Here is an 18,177-nt window from a genome sequence, read left to right on the forward strand (position 1 = left end):
GGAAGAAACAGTAAGACACTCAGAATTGAGTATCTGGAGATTCCTGACAGTTATGAACAGCTTTCCCCACCCTGCTTTCTGCATGCCTTTGGATATTCAGGTTCCAGCTGGCATCAGAACCAGAAGGGCAGGGTATTGTGAGAGAAAACCCATTCTCATGAAACCACCAGCCCAAGCTTTCCAGACTTGAGAAGTTCAGAGACTCTTCCGCTCATCAGACTTTCAGATGTTTGTCAAAACTGGAGTATTATCTCAGTCATTTGAGGTTCTCTCATTACTAGTCTGACTGACCATGGAGGCACCAACTTCATGTCCATGGTATAACTAGGGGATGGGGGAGCCATAGCAAAATTTTGTGATTACCATGGAGGTTATGGAGAAGGTTTATAATCACTAGCAGTAAGTCGGTGCTTTGCATAATCAATCAGCTATGCCCTCTCCCCCACACACACCAAAATAAGAGAGCCATTGGCTGCCTAGCACATACAGATAAGATAGATTTCATACTTCCTGCAACAGCAGACTTAATGAGACATCGAGTTGCTATAGCCCTTTAGCAGAGGCTCACTAAGCACATGCCAAATATGAATCGTTACGATAATCCGGCAAGGTGGGGAAACTGAGACCTGGAGGGGTACATTGGCTTGTGCAAGGTCACAGTGTGAGCCAGTGGTAGAAGTTAAAAAACAAAACCACCACAACTCCTGACTTCGAATGTTGTATTTTGACTAGCAGCCGATACTCCCGCTTTTCTACAGGATATTTAGAGAAGTTTTCCCTCTGTTCTGTAAGGCTTCCTTTTAAATGTTTTTCAATGCGTCTCCTTTTGCCTGTCCACTGAAAAAAAACTTTAAATGCGCTTCCTGGCAGTGATTACACCATATTTAACCATGGCAATTGGGCACGGTATTTGGAGAGAGTTGTCTTATGAGACTGCATGTGGCATACTCTGCTCAGTTCTGAGCACCTCATTTCTGAATTCCTTCCAAATTTGGCTACATCTTTCCAGTCAAGACCAACACAAATGATTTATAAAGAAAGATTAACAGAGCTATATCTAAAGGACTGAAGAGATGGTCAGTTCTTTGGTTAAACAGCAGTAAATATAAACCCTTCTAATACTTATAAACAGTGTTTCAATCCCAAGGGGAGACAGCAATGGGTTAGGATGATACAAAGGGGTTTTTAACTAGGAGCAAACAGTGAAGTTAGCGAACATTCCAGGTGAATGCAATGAGAATTGATCACTTGATTGTTTTACAAGCCATTTTGGTCAAAACACTGCGAGAGCGCAAATCCTGCATTGGCAGAAAGATGCACTAGATAGCCATAATACATATTTGTCATCAATATAGAATCCAAGCGAAGATTCCAATGTTGTTCTAGGAACTATAAAAGAAATAAACTGGGATCTGGGATCGCGCTGGTGACCAGTCTGTATTGAAAATAAGAGGGCTTGAATTTACCCTTTGAATTTAGTATGTGCCAGGACTGGGCAACAATTGGCTCAACAGTCTCCCTTTGAAGTGCACAGAGGAGAATTTAAATTACCGGTATGGAAATCCAGGGGTGGAGATCTTTATGGAAATGCAACTTTTTCTTAATCAGAAATCAAACAACTGGGGCTGTCTGGAGGAATCTCAAAGGAATAGGCTAGAGGTTTAACCATTCAAAAGTCAGACCAGTGAAAAGGGTGACATTATTGGGGTAAAATTCAGTTGATATGGATTTTTTTTTGCAGAGGGGTTAGAGATGCAAGAGATGTTAAGTGCTTATTATGATGCAAAGAAACTGGTGAAAGACTAAATACTTCCAGTTGTAAGAGTGTCTCATCTTTACCTTCTCTATTTTTTCCTCCCACTTTAGTTCACTCCCAGAAACAGAACAGACAGACCTGTGTACGGAAGAGCCTTATATGTGCATTTGCCATGGCCTTTATTATAAGTGTCATGTTGATTGCAGCCAACCAGATCCTCCGGAGCGGCATGGAATAGCCTTTCACCATAACACTGTGAACCAAACTAACCATGCATGCGCATGCCAACGGGTGAACTTTTTCCTCAATCAACTTTGAAAAGGGAAATAAAGAAAGGCGGGCAGATAAAGAACCAGTCGACAAGGAACCCGAGACCAGCAGTGTAATATGGCTTGTGAATCAACTACATCCTCTTGGCAGGGACATAAAAGGGCTGTCTTAATGCTTTAATGGTTTTGTTTCCTAATGCAATAAACATACAGGAGTCCTGAATTATTGCTTCAAAACAGCGGTGGTAACTTGAAGGAGGACTCACTTTCATCCAGAGTTATATTTTGTGATTCTGAAGAAGCGCAGCCTCACGCGCTATTTTTGTGGGCTGTCTTTTAACCTAGGGGCCAACAGACTATTTCGAGCAGCTTTCCAGGGGTTCTACATTCCTAGGAAGTCGATCATAGTGTAGCCACAAGCAAATACAGTTTGTTTTACTTCACATACTTTGCTGCGTTTTCCCTTATGACTGTGCCCTCAAGTCTACGGCATTGGAGGGGAGCTAGAAAGTCTTGTATAGTATTTTCACATTTTAAAAAGGAAAATTTGCTAGTATTGTGCAATTTCTATGTTTTTGTTTTTAAACCCACCTTTGACACAAGATTGTGGGGGAAGCACTGTGTGTGATTTTTTCTGTTTCAATCAGGGCTTTTAAAAAAAAAATAAAAATAAAAAAAGCTTGCTTTAGCACATGGGCATTTTAAAAAAATCTGTGCACAGTCTTCCTACTGAGTCTGCAACCAGCGCTATCAATTAAAGATCATCATATTTGGCTCCATCTGTGCATCAAATGTCACTTGTTTTCAATCAAACTCGCTTTTGCCCTTGCTCTAAATTGGTCTTGCACAAGCTTCTCAGACACCAAAATCACAGGAGAACTCTTCCGAGAAAAACAATATTTTTTGAGTCCTGGCTCCAATCACATGCCTTGTTATGGAAATGAGGTATCAGAAGTCTCTATGCTAGGCACCTCCTGTAAAAAAAAAAACATAGTAGCTCCCACTTTTGACTTTTTGGTGTTGTTCGTTTTTGATCATTCGACTGTTCTGTCTCTTATCAGGGGCAGTTTTCGCCCTCGTGCGTAGGCTCATGGGAGAGAAAACTGAAAAGCAGAAAGCAACAAGCAGTGGAAGAGCACAGACTAGAAAATACTGCCATATGTTACATAGCATGTCAGCCGTTCGGATCCTGAGCGTTACTCATTTTTCCTGGAAGAGATTTTTCACGAGCGGCACAAACAAGATCAGGGAGTTATGTACTGGGAAGAGCGCAAGGACCACGCACGCTTGATGCCAGGATCAAGTATGGAATTTTTATTTTTTTAAACAAGGCATGATCCTTGCATTTAGCTTTGAATGATCCTTGCGTCATCTGGGTCTGAGGTATGGGGGAAGTCACCTGCTATCACTGTCAAATGGACAGTATGTGTATGTGTCTGGGGAGGAGAGAAGGCATAGGGTGTATTTCTTTAGATACCCGAGTGTAGGGATAGAGCCATAAGAGCTGCAGGAGTCTACTGCTGCCAGCTACGTTAGATTTCCAAAGGGGTGGAAAGTGTCACTGTGAAAGTGGGGGCCAAGGAGCATATGCTTCACCTTTTCAAAGGGAGGCGGAGCTTCATCTCCACCACACACTTCCCCTGGACTCAGTGTAACTTGGGGTGTGCCAGCCAGAATCACTGCAGAGACGCAGTGTGCTCCATGCCTTCTCTCCCCCCCTACCACGCAGCCAAGCCTTTTAAACCCTAATTGGTCCTGAAAACTAATGTCATGTCTTTTTGTTATATGTAATGCATATTTTTATTAGGTCTGATTAGAAAATGATCACAATGGAAACATTCCTTCCTCTTCTGCCTCCTCCCCCATCTACAGACAGTTCAGCCATTCACAGTGGCGGTGTTCAGTATCTGTCATGTATTTGCATTCCTCTCCCCACACCCTTTCAAGCCTAAATCCACAAACTTTCCATCATCCATCTTTTCCCTGTTTATGAGCAAGACAACTTTCCTTTTTCAAAGCAACCATGCAATTTTTCTGCGTAGGTTTCAGGACATGACACACGTACACACTTCTTCATTTCTGTTCTACTGTGGCCAAAATTGGATCAATGGGTAGACTATTCTCTGAGAAGTATTCTTTCTCCCAGAAGGAGAGATTTACATATGGTATGGGACAGGAACGGACTTCAAAACAAAATCAAATCCTGGGAGAGTTCTAAACACATGCTTCTCATTGCTAGGGAACAGAGAGAGAGTTAAAGGCTTTCTGCAAGGGACCCAGCAGATCTAGTTGACTAATGAGCATTGAGCTCTTGATGCTGTAAATGTGGATGACAGTTTCACGTCTCAGGGGCACGATGAAAGTGGCATCACCGGAACACAGCATCAACACTACTTATCACTGGGTGATGTTTATTAACAATTTGCGGTTACTGCCTGGAGGCTTAACACTTCTTGCTTAATATTCCTAGTTGCCTAGTTGATGGACCATATTGGTGCCTTTTGAAAGTTAGAAACCAGCGTTCCACATGGAGAGCAACTGAAGCCGGAGACAAGCATTCAGTCATGGCCTGACCCAGCCCCCCCCCGGTTTGCGTCCTGTGGAGCTGGATCAGATCACTGGGGACAAAGCAAGACCTTTCCCTCTGGCACAAAACTCCCATTGACATCAGTGCGAGTTTTGCCTGAGAAAACTTGGCTCTGGGTACATTAACGGATCAACATGGGTGTGTTGATCAGTACAGTAATAGTAAACAAAAGTCACCAGCATTTGGCAAGTGTCAATTATTTTAATCATCCCCAACCCCTGAAAACAATGCATGGATTTCAGTAGGTGTTCTTTATGTTTTAGTTTACATAAAAAACAGGGTTGTAATTTCATATTGTTCAGCATAAATATTAAATTGTTACTACTAGAATGTTATTAGGTTACATAAAGGGACTCAAAAACATGTTCCCATTCTTGGTCAGTTACTCAGAATAAGAGAAAGCCAAAGCCATGTAATGTTTGATTCATAAATAGGAATTTGACTTTGAAAACTGATCCTCAACCACAGTTAAAAGCTCTGTTCTCATTCCCCGCATGCCGGGGAGCCTGGCATGCATCAGGAGTGGGATAAATCCTGCCCTCCAAAATACCGGCACACAGTACAGCATGTTTAGTACGATTAACTACTGCATGTGGGCATGTCTTGCACATCGGTAACTCACTCCGCCCGGTGCATAGCGACACTACAAGTTCCATGGGAATTTCAGTGACTGCTCCGCATTGCCATTCGATATGCAAAGGCTATTGGTAAGGCACGTGCACAGTGTCAGAAACATGCAACAATTTCTTAAAGAACACGCAGCCCAACTTCCTTAGTGTTGGTCAAACAGTATTCAAGCCAAGAACTGATGAGCTTAGCCTGCATTTTGGTTCATGCATCATTCCCAGATTCTGCAAATACACTTGTATCTAAGGGCTTGGCTAGTTGGAGGGTTGCACTGGTTTGACTATGTGAAATTCAACAGATTAATTTAAACTGGTGGAAAACCCCTAAATGAACACACTTATTTCAATTTAAGTGTAGACTTATTCTGGTTTAGCTAAAGCAGAATAAGCCAATGAGAGAGTGTCCACACTTTTGGATTGCATCCGTTTGATCAAACCAGTGTAAATCTGCATGTAGACAAGCCCTAAGTTTTTGCCATTGATTGGACAGTTCTTATGTCCATTTGTGAATGGAGAGCTACAGGCAACTGCAATTTGCGGTGTGGGATTAATCATGTGGATTTACTGCTTCCTAATTGAAGGACATGATCATGAAGTCACAGCTTCGTTGGACCGGTCATGTCAGCCGCATGGAGGCCAACAGAATTCCCCGCCAGCTTCTGTATGGTGAGCTCTCCCAGGGCATCCAGGTCGTCCACAGAAACGTTACAAGGACACCATCAAAGCCAATCTGCGGTATCAAACCTAGGAACCTTGAGGACACCGCCAGCAACAGTCAGAAATACCTGCATCGCCTTAGAGGAAGACCGCTGCCAGCGTCTACAAGAGGCACGCGAACGACGTCACAGAGCATCAGCAGCGCACAATCCACTGACCGCGAACTTCCCATGCACCATCTGCAGCAAAATGTGCACCTCTAGAATTGGCTTGTACAGTCACCAGAGGGCAAACCATAAGACCAACAAGTGATGATCTGCACAGATTTGTCATCATCGGATTCGATGGACTACCAAGAATCGAAGGACAAACTTTTTAAAAACAGGAGACTACTGAACAACAAGAAAAAGCCTATCTGATGATAACTGGAGAGGCATTTGGTATTTGCCAATATTACCAGGAACACGGAACGAATCTGGACATTCATGAGCAGCTAAGCATATGAGCCTCACAAAAAGCTGAATATGAGGTTGTTGGTTTGTTTGTTTCTTACCCAGCTCTCTCCAGGTTTGGCAAGCTGGCACTGTATCCATGTAAGGAGGATTCTGGCTCAGTCTTAGGTGATCCAAAATGAAATTTTAGGCAGGTTCAGGAATATTTTTCATTCTGACGCTTTACACTTAAAAGGTAGATCCTGGTTTTCAAAAGATGTCGAGCACCTGGTCACTTCAGTTGGAATTCTAGGCACTCAGCACCTCTGAAAAACATTATGAGGCTTTCGTAGGGGGTTATTTATGGTACAGTCTTGGATCAGCTTTCTGTTTCTTTAACCTTTTGCCCTGCTGTATCAGTATCTGGGCAGCCTCAAGCTGAAGTGGTGGATGAATAAAGCTGCAGCTAGGGAATAAGCGAGTGGCAGTTTACGTAATCGTCAGCTGAGCAAGTTGAACATGGTAGGCTCACACCATCCAACTAGCAAAGTTACAAAAGCACCAGAATCAACCTTCACGTAACTTTAACCACTGCCAAAGGAAAACTTGAAATCAGATCCAGCATCTGTGCAGATTGAGATGAAGTTACAACATGTTACCATGCAGCAAAACGGGGAACAATTGTCTACCACCGAGTTGGTACTCACAGCATTGCTAAGGTTGCAGCAAGATTTTCCACAAAAGAATAGTTGTAGCAAATTTGGGTATAAATTCAATTACCAGTCAGGAGATAATGAGCATTTTGCCCAGACATATCTTAGAAAATTCAGTTGACTCTCTGGAACAGTTATCTTGTTATGAATCCCAGGGACAAAGAAAACTCTAAACCATATCCCAACACACATTGAAAGTTATCATCTAAATTTCTCAAGCTGTCTAGGCTAATGCAGTGAGTTCAGCACAACACATTTTATCCCCATCAAGAGAACGGAGAATTCTGTCTGAACCCATTTATTAGCTCTGATCTCTAATGCTACCTCCATGGCCCTGCTACATAGCCTTCCTCATCACCTCTGCGCCCCACTGAATCTCACTAAGAGACTCTGACCTGGGGTGGCAGAATAGACGGGGACAGAACATGGAAGAGGACACCTGCTTCTCAGCCTACCCCTTACTCCTCCCACAAGATAACCCTATTCTAATCTTGCTGAGGCCAGAGTTAAAGTTGTGTATTTGAGTGTGATTTTGAGGGACTGGGTACAGACAGTTCACACTGAGTATTCTAGGTGTGTACTCGCACACTGATGTTTAGATGGCAGGACCTGTGAATTGATTGATCAGGAAGGTGATGTGGCTTTTACTGGAAATGTCCTTGAATTCTTGTGACTGTATCAAAAAGGTAACGCACTTGTACAACCTAAACTCTACATTAACCGGGGGGGGGGGGGGGGGAGGGGGAGGGAAGAGAGGTCACACCCCCACCCCCACCCAGGAGTTTAGATGATTTCAAGATGTCATCATCCTAAGATTACCAGTCACAGCATTCTAGTGAGCTCTGACCTGTCTGTTATTGATCTGATTGAATGCAGAAAGCCCAGAACAAAGACTGTACTGTAATTAGGTCAATAGGTGTTCGATTAGTGGGAGAGAGAATCTTTCTATACTTAAAGTGTGTTGTGTGTTCCTATGAAGAACTCAGAGTGCCTGCTGGAACTCAGCACAGGACCGTGACCCCTGTCCACAGTTCCAATGCTATAGATGAAATTCCAGTTTGAAGTCCTCACATAATACAAGGAGACTTGCACCATTCTCTCTCCCTTATCCATTCAAGCTTTTAAACTCAACTGCAACTTCTATGCGCGCGCACGCAGAGCACGGTCAAGAACTGGCATCCCTCAGAAGCAAGAAATTAACAGTCCTAATTTAGATGGTTTGCGACAGGAGAAATGGTATTTTGATCATCCACAGAAAGGAGTTACGATTAATGAGAAAGAGGCTCTCTACTTTACCACCAGATATAGTGCATTATTAAGTTTGTGGTCTGAATTTTAAAAAAATAAATGGTCATCTTAATTTCATAAGAGCTTTAAATCTGACCAAGTGTCTTGACTCATATATTAATGCTTAAAATGGAGGAACAACAAGTCTTATAGCAGCCATATCTTTGTGAAATAATAGACTATACTCTGATGTCAGGAAATCTAGTGGCAGAGCTGTCAGTTTCTAGGAAAGTGACGGGCTTTATTCTAAGAATTTAAAACAGAACGTTCACTTTCATCTCTCTATTTTGGTTGCCACTTTCATGAGGACTATCATTGATTCTCTTTTATTCACATACATTAATTTTAACTTTCTGGGTCAAAGGGAACACGCGGATTTCTGCCAGAAATATTTCCTATAAATCTCAGGAATATTCAGCGTCTCTGACTAGACTTCCCAATTTAAGTCTGCAAATTCTAATGCGCTCTCATTTGGAAGGAAGAGGGGCAAGTTAATTCCTAGTATTCAGCTAAAATCCCTGGGGATTTTGCTTGAGGTTGAACAGAATTAGGAATGCATGATTTCCCCTCCCTGCCCTATGGTCAGCTACACTGAAAATTCCCCTTTGTAGGTTTTTTTCCCCTCTCTCCTGCTGATGATAGCTCATCTTAATTGATTGGCCTCTTACAGTTGGTATGGCTACTCCCACATTTTCATGTTCTCTGTATGTATAAATATCTTCTGTGTGTTCCATTCTATGCATCCGATGAAGTAGGCTGTAGCCCACGAAAGCTTATGCTCAAATAAGTTTGTTAGTCTCTAAGGTGCCACAAGTACTCCTGTTCTTTTTGCGGATACAGACTAACACAGCTGCTACTCTGAAACCTTTGTAGGGAAGTAACACTAGTGATTGGGGGGGGAAGGGGTAATGGGAGGAGTGTGTGGGAAGATGGGGGGAAGCTAATATAATAACCTCTGATTTGTTGAAAATTTTCTGACCAGCTCTACTTGTTCAGTAAAGTATTGTCAAAACATGCCATTGTCGATAACAAACCATTTCAGAAAGACACAGATTTTGAAGAACTTTTTGAGATGCAGGGCGGACAGGAGAGTGCAACCTGACCTTTTCGATCTGAAAACAGATGTTTTGACAATTGTTTCACAAAAACTTTCAAAACATTTTGGTTTAGTTCCAGTGCAGAACAAAACCAGATTTTGAAACCCTGAAAGTTTTCACAAGCTGGTATTGTTGTTTTCTGTCCAGTCCTATTCAAGAGTGATCATTAACAGGATCCTAAAGAGAAGTCTGGTCTTTGCTTTCATCACAAATAGCCAGCCGCAAGGACTGCTGTTCTTTCCCTCCCTTTAAACTGCATTCCTATTAAAATTGATTCACATCTGCTAGTCCTGTGTCTGAAACAGCAAACCCTTCCTCATGGGCCTCCTGTGACTAAATCCCTGACCCTGCAAACAATTATGCATGTGCTTCACTTTACTACTGTGATTAGCCCCACTGATTTCAAAATTAGGCATGCCCATGTTTGCAGAATTGGGGCCTAAGAGATCAGGACCCTCGATTGTATATCTGTTTTGATTTTAACTGTAAACGAGCTATTTTCATATTCTTCCAGACTAAAACACAGTATTAGCATTCCTGCCATTCTTGTCTAGACATGCCAAACAGTTCTTGCTTCATTCAGTGGCTCCTGTTCTCTCAAATCCCATCAACTAAAGTGAACGTACAGGGTGTGATTCTTCTCTCACATACATGGGTGAAATCAGGAGCAAATCCATTGACTTCAATGGAGATAAACTGGGGCGAGATCAGAATCAGGCATGCTGACATTCATTTTATTATAGGACCTGAATAATTGATACCTACTGGCTCAGTCATATGAAATCCAACATAGTTTAATTTATATACCTCAGTGTTGCAGCCATCATTATTTCTGCTCCATTTCTCATTCAGTGTTAAAAATCAATCATTTTTGCTCATTAACTGAAGACATGGCATTTTAATTAATAACAATCTCCACCCACAAAGTCAAAGGAATAATGGTTAAAAAAAAATTGTACAAACCAATGTAAATATTAATATAAATGAACTTGGCATGCAACTTAAATAAATTCTCTGTTATTACAATGTTATCTGAGTGTATAAAGAAGTGTATAAAGAAAAACAGATTGCCATATGTACCGGCTGTTTCCGCTAACCAAACACCACTGTAAATATATAATGTGTATAAAAAGATTTTAATTTTAACATTATTTATGCAATAGAAATAAAGTTTTCGTTTCTTTTGACGAGGGAAGAAATTTCTTTTTTGTTCTCATTTTGAAGCAGTCATTGATATTCATTCATGCCCAAGAATGAGAGAGAAAGCTAGATTTGCATAAAATATACAGACTGAGACCTTTTCTTTCTTCTGAGGAATACATGAAGATTAAAAAAAGATTTGTTTTTTGCTTTGAAAATAGATTTACATATTATAAAGCTTGTTATTACAAACAGTGCTTTTGGCTGAATACAGGCACTGTCAGTTTGATGCTAGGATTGAGATAAGAAGCACGCTACAACGTTACATAGAGCTTAGGAGGGTACTAAGAGGGGCTCAACTCCTTTTGTAGAGGTCAGAAATAATTCCCCTGCAGTCAGTAGAGTTACAGTGATGCAAGCAAATGGACAATGAGGCCCACGACTCTGTTGCACTACAGTACTTTCCTGAACACTTAACAGCCTGATCTGACATCTACCACAATCAATGGAATGACTACCACTGAATTCAGTGCCGGTCCAGATCAGATCATTACTGCGTAGGAATGTATACATAGGAATGTATAATGTAGGAATTACAACAGTAGTTGTAAGAACAGAGAGCTTATCTGAGACCTCAGTTCTGCTCCTGACTCTGCCGCTACATAGGCTTCAATACTGCAAGCCGCTCCAGGCAGGAAAACCGCAGTATTTTTGAGGGGGCCCACTGACTCCAGCAAAGTTCTATACAGCCATTGAGCAACTTGTAGGAACGAAGCCTTGGTATGTGAAGTCACGTAACCTGCTCTTCATTTTACTCTGATCAATTTTACAGAAAATTCTTCTTCATCTACCTCCTAATTCACATCTACAATGTGCTTTGAGATCTTTGGATGAAGGGTCGTTTAGAAGTATTTAATATTATCCCCAGAGCTATTAGAACAGCATTCAAGTTAACTCTTTACCAAAGACAGGTCAGAAAGTCTGAAATGAGACTACAGCTACGTGGAGTGACACCCGACTGCTTGATCTGTGATGTCCAAATTAGAATTTGACAAGTTTTTGAAGTTGCTCACTCACAAAGTTGTGTTTTGCGGTTCGCTCACATCTATCTTGTAACTACAATTGAGTCGTGAAAGATTTTTTTTTAATAAAAGCACTACACCTGGTATAGAAAAAAGAAAAACTTCTTATCGAAAAACTTCTTATTCCTTTTTTTAATCCATAGAGAGTGCTTTACATAACAGGTGGGAAAACTTCAAGAAAGTTGCAGAATTTGTCTCTGACTCCGGTTCATATATTTATTACACAATACTTGGATGAAAGACTGCTGTTTCAGATGATGTTCCTTAAACTTGGAAGGTTTATCAGTTTTACCACAAATGATTATCCATCACTAATTCATTATACTTTTGTTTCTGTTGCATGACCGAAACTTTATAAAACAACCATGATTTGGTTGGCCTATTGCACTTACACAAATAGCAAATCTCAATGTGAATAGGATTTATAGATGACACTTCTACATACCCATGTATACTCTATCCATTGCCCCCCTCTTTTCCTCCACCTGATTTACATCTATAGCATTCATTTGCTAATGCTAATCCCAATGCAGTATTTTTTTTTGGTAAAGACTAGTTAATACAACAAAGAAACCTTTTCAATATTAAGTGCAGTTTCAAGTCCTCCATTTTAAATTGGCTCTTTGTTTCTTACCCTTGATAACATTTTTAATTAAAATGTTTTTGATTTATCTTCCATATCTTTTTCCATTTATCCTTCCACCCACAGAAGTTATCAAAACATTTGTAATTTTCTAAGAAAGTAATTACAGGAGATGTTGAGCACAGCTTTTAAAAATTATTGTTGCTAAACAGTTTTCATTAGCCTTCTTATTTTTCACTTGCTCAGAAATTTCTGAAGCATTTCCCCTTTGGACTGAAAGTTTCCCACGCTTACCCAAATGTGATTTCTGGGTGTGCTGGACTCGGAACAAATTCCCTCCAGTTATTTGAGTTAGAAAGTGGGGGGGGGGGAGGTAGGGGGCATACCATTAGTCATTTGAACAGGCTACAATAACAAGTTTGAAAGTTGAAATCTAAAGGAGTTGCATTTTGATTCCCGGAGTGGTGCATGGGATTGTTTGAAGTTTAAATTAGATGTATTAATTTGCGACATAACAAACGCACCTTTACAACATTGCAGAGAATAGTACTTCTGGTCAATTCCTGCTCCCACTAAAATAAATAGCAAGACCCCCGTTGACTTCAACAGTACCCAGATTTAGTCAGAGTTTAATCACAGGTGGTACCCAGATATTCAGGCAGAACTAGAGCCAAATTTTACATTCTCCAGTGAATCAGTGTTCTCATGCCACAGTTGGGATAACCCACCTTTAAGGAACAACATCCAGGCAGTCTCAGCATTAAAACCATTCGTTTATGGTCTTTTACTAAAATATAGCAGTTTGCTCATTCAAGAATGGCTAAAAGTGTCCTATTTAATCCCTAATATTACACCAGACTTACAATGAATATAAGAATACTGGCCAGGGCGTTTATTATAGTGCAACATAATAAATACAACCTACAACTGGCATACAGCACTGGGAAATATACTCTACAATGTCGATATATTGGTAATTATGCATAGTCAGCCTTTTCAGCCTTCATGCTGGGCCCGAACTATAATAAATGTCTTTTAACCCCAATTCCCATTTAGACTGCTACTTGTCCACCACGAGTGGCTTTGAAAATATATTCTCAAAATGCATTTCATGTATAATGAATGAAAGTGGAGATCATTCGAGCTTAGCTTTACAAGTGGCTATAAAAAGATGACCAATAATAAATAGCTATTATTACCATTTAGATCTGAGGTGGAACAAAAATCCCGCACCCACTTACAAAAAAAAATAAAAAAATTTAAGAGTGATTAATTCAGTTAAATCCATCAAAATCTGGTAACGCCAAGGAAAGGAAAATGCACAATTAAGTGAAAACATCATCCTTTACCTGTCCACACAGTATTGCAACATTTATAATCTCTGCATCCATTATCTTCTCTAGTTGCAGTTGTCAAGTGAGCAAGTAAAGTAATCTTGCCATAATAAAACATTTGTCGTACTCCAGTGGAGATGCTACAGTATTTCTCTAACAGCACAGGGTAAGAACAGTTGGCAAATTTCAAGATGTTAGACACTAGAAGATCACATTATTTACTTTTTAAAAAACAGAAGCTTATTAATAAAACGGGAGAGTTGAAGGTTAACAAAAAGATAATTGGAAAAAATCTTTAGTATTCCAAATATTTACAAGATATGTGTATAGCCTTAAAAACAAACCAGCAAGTATATTTTGTAATTACATGGTTGGCAACGGCTACTGCCAAGCAGCCTGCAGACAGTAACTCCGGAGTTCATCTCCTAGCATCAGCACCGACTCTCGCTCTGTGGCCAGGGGTAAATCACTGCCTCAGAAATTTAATCCTTGAAAAATCCCTATGGGCCATATTCATCCCTAGCCTAAGTGAGATTTGACTCCTTAGGCAAAAATCCTGCAGATCACCGAACAGGAAGGCCGTGAGATTTGGCACATGCAGAAAGGAGGCACTGCAGTACGGCTACAGGAAAACAAGGTAAGTAACTGCTAACGAGCCACCTCCTGATGAATCTAAAAAAGCTTATGCACTATGTAAGTGCCAGCCTGCAAAAGCATTTTTACAGTTAGGCTGCAAAACTCCCCAAAATAAGGATTTATAATGGAAAGGCTGAGAGCCCCTTAACTATAGTGGTACGAACTGTACTACTATAATAAGGGTAATCACTGCACGTTACACGGAAAAGCTCTCAAGTGATTGCTGTTTGCAGAGGCTGATTAAATATAAATTAAACTCATCTGCATGCTCAGCAAGAGATGTGAATGGAATAGCGAAGGCATCTCTCCCTCAGCTCCACTCAGTACTGTTAAATGTTTGGTGAAGATCATCTAATGACCTGGCATAACAGGACAGAGGGAGGCTGCTGTAGGAATTCTGGAATTATGCCAGCAACTGGAGCATCTGCTTATCTAAATTAAAAAAAAAAAAAAAACACCATGTTCACATGCACAATGAGGAGTTTAGATGGAGTAAGAACAATTTTTTTTATTAGTCCCATGTTGTTCATGGGGGTAAGAATGTAACTTTTTGTACTTCCACTGCTGCATCGCCATGTAATTTTGTTCGCTTTGTGCCCTATTTAGGTCTTTGTGATCCTGATTTCTTGCATAACTGATTCAGTTTCACAGCATTCACAGCTGTCCTCACCCCTGCCATAAAGTGAACAGATAGGCAATTACTGCTCAGAGACCCAATCCTGTACTTTCCTTGAAGTGCATTCCCAAACATTCGATTCATGATTAGGAGGGAAGCAGCATTCACTCACACGGTTTTATTTGGATGAAAAACAGCCATTTCCAAATCTGGAGCATCAATTAGTAAAGACCCAGGAATGGCACTGACAAAATCGTTAACAGTACAGTACAGGGAAGCAGCATTCACATTCAACAGAACTAGGAGTTATTAACCTGCTTGGCAGGAAAGCTTCATTGTTAGTGCAACAGCTCCAAAAGTCTGAGCTGCTACGCGAAAGGCCGGAGAGAGTCCCTGATCCCAAGTACTTTAATGGCTATAAATTGATTTCAGAAACTGAATTTTACAAATTAAATAGACTATATAGTTTGTATTAATTGGGCAGACATAATAAGAACACAGGCAGAAGGAGCATGCTTGGAAGGGAGTCTGGATTCTCGGCTTGTACAGCCAACTCTTCCAAAGACATGTCATTTTTTCATTGGCATCCCCTTATGCCCCAAAAAAACGCTAATCAACCAAAAACTGAAACAAATCACCCTTAACAACAGAGGTAAATTAAATAATAATTGAGAAATCCCTACCCTAGGCAGAGGTTTTACCCCAAAAAGGAAAACATGCCAGGGATTCTATGCAGTCCACTAGAGACTACTGTATCAATTTGATGTGGAAGGCACTCAGATACTAAAATGATGGGTGGCAGTATAAAATCCTACAACAGACAGGACTTTAACCTCTCAGTTTAAGTTTATCACTTTGAAAAATAGACCAATCCTGACAAGCCTCATGGGGTTGTTGTGAGGACTGTAATGCAAGTGCTTTAGAGTTTGAAGAGGAAAGTCACTATAGGAGAACACAATTATAGGTGCATCACACTCATCTACCTAGGCTTGATTATTTTAATAAGTTATGGATAGTAGGCATAAGTAATTAAGCTAGGCCTGCCATATATATTAGGGCCAAACCTTAAATGTATACCCATATCCAATGGTAAAAGGGCCCACACCTGTATGCCTTATTTTCCACGTACCATTACAATTGTAAATGCAAGTATATATCTTAGGTACCTACACAGATGATTGGCATGCAATTATTAAATGAAAGTCAGTGGTACTTCATAGGATCAGACTCTCGGATTCCCGTCTTGATCTATCATACGTCTGTCGGCCTAGCTAATTTGTGGGCACTCAAACTTTATATATCACACATGCTTTCCTCATACAGCTCTGGGCCTAGTGCTCTTACCTTGATTTCATAGAATTCCTTCCCAATATTTTAAATTCACCTGAAAAGAAATGAAAACCACTATGCTCAAGCTACCGCCCCCTTCCCTAACTATCCCTTTGTTTATCAAACTCGGATGCTACAACCATCCTCCTACCCCTCAGGCCTGTCACCTGGCAGTCACCTTTCACCTCATTCTCTCATTTGACCCACTTGGTCAAGCCATTGCTAAATCTTGCTGCTTTTCCTCTTCCACAATCTCTCTAAAATCCGGCCTCTCCCCTCCTCATCATTTCACATTTCACCACCTCTGTTCTGGTGTTGCTCCACTCCAGTCCATTCAAAATGCTGCTGCTGCTGCGATAAACTATGAAGATGATCACCACTTTAACAGTCCCCACCGTCCACGAGCTTCCTCCTTCACTCCCACATCAACCACAAACTCCCTGGTTCTACCTTTCAGGGACTGAAGAGTTCAGCTCCACTCTATCTAGCTGGTCTAGTAATCTAACACAATGCTGATCCATGCCTTGACTCCATCAGCAAGCTTCTGCCTTAAACATCTCCCTGCTTTTTCAGACACTTTTTCTTACACCTGGGAAAAGCACTGATAACATCCAAAGAGTCTCTGTCTTAACCTCCTTAAGACTTCTGTGGTGGGATGTAGGGGTTGCCACCTTCCAAGATGCAGAAAAACCATTGTGTTTATAAGTGAAAAAAGTGCCCATTCTGTCAAAAGTATGGAATCTCCCCAAGCTAATAAAGCCAGAGGCAACTTCAAATGTTACTGATTGAGATTTAGTTTAGTTTTTACTTTAGCCGAAAACCTTTGGAGTGCCTGTTTGCTACAGAAGTGTACCAAATCTTTCCTTTCATGGTTTCAGGTTTGTAAAGAGAGGCAAAGCATTAGTACAGTAGAACCCCAGAGTTACGAACTGACCGGTCAACCACGCACTTCATTTGGAACCAGAAGTAAAGTTTAAAAAAAAAAAAAAAAAAAAAAAGAAGATTTGACATGGCGAGAAAACTGGTTTCTGTGCTTGTTCATTTAAATTGAGACGATTAAAAGCAGCATTTTTCTTCTGCAGAGTAAAGTTTCAATGCTGTATTAAGTCAATGTTCAGTTGTAAAATTTTGAAAGAACAACCATAATATTCAGAGTTACAAATGGCCTCCATTCATGAGTGGTTTGTAACTGAGGTTCTACTGTACATTAAGAGAAAAAAGCACTATAAACTCCAGCAAAATAATCTGTCTTTATTTAGGATAAATAACCCCTTTGTATGCCTTGCGCAGTAAGTATTCATTAGACACTTTGAATGTAACGATTGCGTACACATGATGCCTTGTCAATAGCAATTATAATTTGCTGCATGTATTTACATAATTGCAAATCTCTATGTTGTTAAAGATGGTTCTTAAACACTTATCACTTCAGGATTTCTTTAGACTCCACTGGTCTCCAAGTTGTGCATACAGTAATACTGCAGAAAATGGTCACTGAAAATTAAAGTGGATTTGTTTTATAACTCAAGTTTAAAGCTTAAGAGCTATTTGGTCATTTTATAGGCTTGCAATGAAGCGGGACGAGGCTACATCAAAAGGTGAATAACTATAAATGCAAGGGACTAACAGAAGGGATCCATCACCTTGGTAACTAAGCAATACAACTACATTTAAATGCTAGAGCGATGGACTGATTACTGACTGACTATAGACAGGTAAAAGCTGTTCTTTACTCTACACCAGTCAATCTGCAACTTTCTACGCACTGAATTAAAATACTTTTGTTAGATTATTTATTATCTTTCACATTGTGGCTAAATTCTACATTTGATTACATCCATTCTACCGGAATGTAGTGGGCAAAATCCTTCTCATTTAAACCCACTGAAGCCAATTTCCCAATCATAGTGTCTAGGGTGTCCAGTTAAGATGCATAATCTGTAACAGAACATTTACAGGGTTAAAAACAAGTCACAAAACCAAAAACACAACAATTTTGGAGAACGATGCTGGAGGAGATTAGAGATTTCAGAA

General features: G+C 40.4%; 1 protein-coding gene and 1 long non-coding RNA gene across 4 annotated transcripts in view; one reads left to right on the forward strand and one right to left on the reverse strand.

The window, feature by feature from the left end:
- The window catches only part of CALN1 (calneuron 1), a 172,877-nt gene extending 170,161 nt beyond the window's left edge, over window positions 1-2,716 (forward strand). The window contains exon 6 of the mRNA XM_054008580.1: window positions 1,867-2,716. Within this exon, the coding sequence (XP_053864555.1) occupies window positions 1,867-1,994 (128 nt within the window). The 3' untranslated portion in view covers window positions 1,995-2,716. The remainder of the gene's footprint in view (window positions 1-1,866) is intronic.
- The window catches only part of LOC128825789 (uncharacterized), a 103,675-nt gene that overhangs the window by 47,123 nt on the left and 38,375 nt on the right, over window positions 1-18,177 (reverse strand). The window lies entirely within an intron of this gene.

This window comes from Malaclemys terrapin, chromosome 18 (genome assembly GCF_027887155.1).
Source record: "Malaclemys terrapin pileata isolate rMalTer1 chromosome 18, rMalTer1.hap1, whole genome shotgun sequence".
Lineage (NCBI taxonomy): Eukaryota > Metazoa > Chordata > Testudines > Emydidae > Malaclemys > Malaclemys terrapin.